General features: G+C 46.5%; 1 protein-coding gene across 1 annotated transcript in view; it reads right to left on the reverse strand.

Moving 5' to 3' along the window:
• The window catches only part of scn5lab (sodium channel, voltage gated, type V-like, alpha b), a 283,003-nt gene that overhangs the window by 61,192 nt on the left and 215,811 nt on the right, over positions 1-6,000 (reverse strand). The window contains exon 22 of the mRNA XM_056299257.1: positions 1,818-1,941. Within this exon, the coding sequence (XP_056155232.1) occupies positions 1,818-1,941 (124 nt within the window). The remainder of the gene's footprint in view (positions 1-1,817; positions 1,942-6,000) is intronic.

Here is a 6,000-nt window from a genome sequence, read left to right on the forward strand (position 1 = left end):
TCATCCGATGTGAGGGTCTAAGGACAGGATGTTGCATTGCTGTAAAGCCCCCTAAGGCAACTTAATAATTTGTGATAATGGGCTATACAAATAACATTGACTTGACTTATTTGTATCAACAGCATTTCTGTGAAATCCTACCTCAAATGAAACAACATGGACAATACCAAATGACAGAATACGAGGGAGAGACTAAGAGAATAGTGGTTGGGGGGTGGGGCAGAAAAAAACTGATTTTGCCAGTTTTCTTACTGATGAGGATAATAAAGTTAATTTAAAAAAGACAGAATCTCTAATGTCTGACAATATATTTTCTTACATAGCATTTACTTACATAGCACATATTTTCGATGCACTCACAAACATTGTTAGAGGGGTTGCAACTCCCGAATATCCACGGACGGTACAGCTAAACATGAGATTATATGTCAGTTTGGGAGTGAGTGAGTTGGAAGACAGGTTTATGAGGTGCTTCACATCCAAACAGCAACAGGGCTGAGACAACACTGTCATCATATACTTGTGGGCTCAAACCCAAGTGCTATTAAACTGTCTTGAAAAAGCTTCAGTTAGTGCTGGTCTCAGTATTAATTCCAAAATGACTGAGTACATGTCGATCAATGAGGACACAATGCACCAACCAATCATGTCCGGTAATGGAACAGGGCTCATCGAGGTCACCGACTTCAAATATCTCAGCTCTTTTGTTGCCGACAGTAAGATTTTATGTCAAGGAAAGGACAAGCCTGGAATGCCTGTAATAAATTACATCATATGTGGAAGTCTGACATCTCTGACAAGACAAAACTAGCATTCTTCAGAGCATGTGTTGAAAGTATCCTACTTTATGGGTCAGAGACATGGACCATGAAAAAAGATCTTCAGGCCAGACTTGACGGACATATACACGCCTCCTTATGAGAGTGAAGAAGAGCTCCTGGTGGGAGCACAAATCCAAAGCTGAAATCTACGGTGACACACCACCTATCTCAACCACACTTGCACAGAGGAGAGCATGTTTTGCAGGACATTGTTATAGAGCAGCGGTGGCTAACCATGTGCCATGGAGAGCCATGTGTATGCAGGTTTTCGTTGCAGCCGGACTCCACACCAGCTGATTTCGCTGATTAGCAACCCTTCAACCAAAGAGAAAGAACAGATCAGTGAAATCAGCTGGTGTGGAGTCGGGTTGGAAGGAAAACCTGCATACACATGGCTCTCCATGGCACATGGTTAGCCACCGCTGCTATAGAGCAAAAGATCAGATTATATCTGATGTTATCTGGATGCGTTTCCATGTCCTAACAGAGGAAGGTGACCTTTCAACTACATAGATTGTATTTCAAGAGACACTCAAATAAATATTCAAGACCTACCAAATCAAATGGGAAACAGAATACTAGCGTGCCGTTGTGAATGCATGCTCGACTGCGATCAAAGGGTAATGATGATGATGGGTTCAAATCCCCTTATGTTCTCTGCTATAAACACAAAAACAGAGTTTAGACCTCCAATGTGCACCAGAGGTCCCTGGCAGTGTTGTGTATCCTAATGGTGTGTATACAGAAGTGTAAATTGGCTATGACCTCGGAGCATTGCCTGTCCTCACGCCTGTGAGCACTGGCCAGTGAGCGCTAATGGCTTTGACTGTCATGTACAACTCCATTACTGTTCACAGGACTATCCCACAGACTGAACTCACGGCTACGGCTGGTCCCACATTGGCAAACTGGCATGTATGTATGCACTCATATGGATGTAGTATGCACATGCACCTGTGTGTGTGTGTCTGTGCGTGGGTGAGAGTGTGTTCATACTGTCAGGAAAGCAGTTGTCTGGGTCCATGGCCTCCTCAGCCATCTCTGAGTATTCATCCTCTTCCTCGCCAGGCTTCCTCAGGTCCACTGTACTACCCTCTGATAAGCTGATGTCATCTTTCTGCTGAAGAGAGCAACACAAAACATCCAATCAGAAACATGTAGAACACATCAGGTCCACCACATTCTCCTCTGATTGGCTGATCCTTCCAGAGAGGCTCCCTCTGATGAGCACTGATTGGCTGATCCTTCCAGAGAAGCTCCCTCTGATGAGCAACAACACAGAACCATCGATCACATTACAGATGCTGACCAAAGTGCCCAAACAGAAAGGTTTACTTTAGTCCACTTTCAGTAAACTGCTTTGAAACTCAAAATAAGCAAGTCTGCTTTTATCATACCTGCAAAAGGGAAGCCTTTATACTTTGGTAAAATGTAGTAAAAGTGATATTGGCTGACACTTGTACTTTAAATGAAACTGTTGCTTACTGAATATTTTTAGTGCCTTATGTACTTATATACTATGATTACAGTTGTAACTCATCAAAGTTACTGTACATTTTTTTTTTAAAAAAGTATACGCAAGAATACTATTATGAAGTATACCATTTTTTCACAAGCACGACACAAAAACAACCAATCAGATTTACTTGGATTGGAAACCGTTTTTAGTGTACAAGTTGACATGTCTTAATTCACTTTCACACCTTCATCCATCCATCCATTATCCGAACCGCTTATCCTGCTCTCAGGGTCGCGGGCGGCAGATGAGGAGACACCCTGGACAGGCCACCAAGCCATCACAGAGCCGGCGGGCGTGCACACCCACAAACACACACACACACCCACAAACACACACACACCTCTCTAGGGACAGTTTAGTACGGCCAATTCAGCTGACCTACATGTCTTTGGCTGTGGGAGGAAACCGGAGCCCCCGGAGGAAACCCACGCAGAGGACGACCCCCAAAGTTGGAGTACCCCGGGGCTTGAACCCATGACCTTCTTGCTGTGAGGTGACTGTCTCACAGAAAGCAGAGTGTCCTAAATCTGGCCGGACATTACACTGAACTGTGTGCAGGGTCCTGGACCTGCGCTCTTCCCTCGAGCTGTGTCAGCTGTCCCAGGGGAGTCCAGAGACTTTAGTTTGGAAAACACTAAAGACTAATTGTGCATCCAGAACTCCTGATGTTAACCTATGATGGCAAAGATGAGGTGGTATGGCGGCGCTGTGATTAGCACGGTCGCCTCACACCTTCATATTTCTCATTAAATAAATCAACCTCCTTTTTTCATCTGTTCTTCTCTCTTAACATGTTCAGGCTTTTTATATTTTAGGCATTTTCTGAGCACTTAAATAATTTACGATGGGTTTAACAACAAATTTAGCCTAAATTCCTGTATTACAAAGCAAGGCCGCAAACAGCACAGAGGTCAAGGGTCAGAGCGCCATGTCAGTACTGTGTACTTTGTCCCTAAAGCAGCCAATAATACAAGTCTGTGATTGTAAATGGGCATCAAGCTGGTGTGGACACGAGGGAGGATGTGAATGTGAAGCTGAGTGACGTTATAAAAGAAATCATGGGCGTCCGGGTGGCATGGCGGTCTAGTCTGTTGCCTACCAACATGGGGATCGCCAGTTCGAATCCCCGTGTTGCCTCCGGCTTGGTCGGGCGTCCCTACAGACACAATTGGCCGTGTCTGCAGGTTGGAAGCCGGATGTGGGTATGTGTCCTGGTCGCTGCACTAACGCCTCCTCTGGTCGGTCGGGGCGCCTGTTCGGGGGGAGGGGGAACTGGGGGGAATAGCGTGATACTCCCACGCGCTACGTCCCCCTGGTGAAACTCCTCACTGTCAGGTGAAAAGAAGTGGCTGGCGACTCCACATGTATGGGAGGAGGCATGTGGTAGTCTGCAGCCCTCTCCGGATCAGCAGAGTGGGTGGAGCAGCGACCGGGACGGCTCGGAGGAGTGCGGTGATTGGCCGGATACAATTGGGGGGAAAGGGGGGGGGTCCAAAAAAGGAAAAAGAAATGAAGATATGTTAGACAGTCAGTGAACAGGTCAGTGATACTGGTGTTTATATCGGCATCATAACACAAATCACTTTCCATACGAGCGCTACGCTGCCTGCAGAAGACTCACATTTTATCAAGACCGTTTCACCGCTATCGTTTAAAAATGATTCATCTATTCGCTAGACAGCCGCAGTTATTTCTCACTGCAGCCGTGTGAAGGTGCTTGGTGTGAATGTCAGGCGCGGGGAGATTTCTGCAGCGGCTTTTGCTTTTCTGCTGGCAGCCGCACAAATACCAACAAATCCCTGTGCTTCATGACTGAGACGTAATATCAGAAATACACAAACAAATAAAAAAATAAATACAACCTGGAAATATCCTCTGACACAGCGAGACCATGTCTTCTAAACCCCAAACCCCAAACTCTGACAATGAACAGCCAGGCAAAATGTGACCTGAGAAATCCTCGGCTGGGGTGTGTAATTACTGAGCAGCATGGAAGTCTGACTCCACAATGAGGACACGGAGGCAGGAAGCCTGCCGGGCCGGCATTCTGCTGAATCCTGCCAACGAATCTGTCAGAGTAAGAGAGTCGATGGATGAGGTGTAAATACACTGGACAAAGACTCAGCAGGGACACCTGTGTGTGTGTGTGTGTGTGTGTGTGTCTGAACAGGTGAGGCAGCTACCTGAGTCAACAACTAACTCATGAATACATTCAGAGTCTGGGAACAGAGAGAGGGAGGCCACTGTGACAAAAGCCAGCCTTGGATAGACAGACAGATGGACGGACACACACACACACACACACACACACACACACACACACACACACACACACACACACACACACACACACACACACACACACACACACACACGGACCAGCCTTGGAAGGAGTCCCATAAACAGGATAATTATAATGAAGGTTTTGAATGTATTCGTATATAAAAGCTGTTTTCTTGTCCTTGGACAGACAGGTAGGTTTCTAAAGTAATAGATTACATGGAATGAGATTACTGTAATCTGACTTCAAATGAGCTGGCTGTTAAATGTTAAAATTCATGCTTGGACAAAAAAAAAAAACCCCATAATGATACAGACAGTACAGACAACCAGAGGGACAGACAGACTGTAGACAATAGTTTAAATAGATTCACAGGGCGCCCAGGTGGCGTGGCAGTCTATTCTGTTGCCTACTAACATGGGGATCTCTGGTTCGAATCCCCGCATTACCTCCGGCTTGGTCAGGCGTCCCTACAGACACAATTGGCCATGTCTGTGGATGGGAAGCCGGATGTGGGTATGTGTCCTGATCGCTGCACTAGCGCCTCCTCTGGTCGGCCTACTGATAGACCTGGTCCTCCTGCATGCCTGTATGGTACTTCCCATGGTGCCCAGTCCAGCCAGCACACTGGGATAGGAGAAAGGAACTCTGATTTCAAATCCACCTGCTGCCTTGTGGGTTGATGCCTCTTTAGGCAAAGGTTAGGAGAAGGTAACTCTGAATTCAAATCCCCGGGCCCAGTCTACCCAGCTGTCAGTACCCGGAAAGGGTAAGCCATTCCCCGGGTGCTGCACGGCGGCTGCCCACTGCGCCTAGCCATACAGCTAGGTTGGGTTAAATGCAGAGAGTGAATTTCATTGTATATATATGTACAAATGACAAATAAACTGTATTCTATTCTATTCTGACTGGTAAATTGAGAGCTTTACCTTCCGGCTCAGCCCCCTTTTCACCACAACGGTCCGGTGCAACGTCCACATTACTGCTGATGCTGCACCAATCCACCTGTCAATCTCCCGCTCCATCCTACCCTCACTTGCGAACAAGACCCCGAGATACTTGAACTCCTTCACTTGAGGCAACAACTCATCCCCAACCCGGAGGGAGCAACCCACCATTTTCCGGTAGAGAAGCATGGCCTCAGACCGGGAGGTGCTGACTCTCATCCCGGCCATGCTCCTTATCACAGAAATATGATATTGGGTTGCTATGATTACAGTGAGGAAGACATTAAAGCATTTTGTCTGATTAATCTAATTCTACTTCTCGCCGAATTCCACATTCACAAAGGTACATTTCCAAACACAAAGCCTCATTTCTCTGTACTTACGGAGGAAATGGAACGACACGTGTCAACCACTTCTTCCTCGCTACACAAA

This window comes from Lampris incognitus, chromosome 19 (genome assembly GCF_029633865.1).
Source record: "Lampris incognitus isolate fLamInc1 chromosome 19, fLamInc1.hap2, whole genome shotgun sequence".
Lineage (NCBI taxonomy): Eukaryota > Metazoa > Chordata > Actinopteri > Lampriformes > Lampridae > Lampris > Lampris incognitus.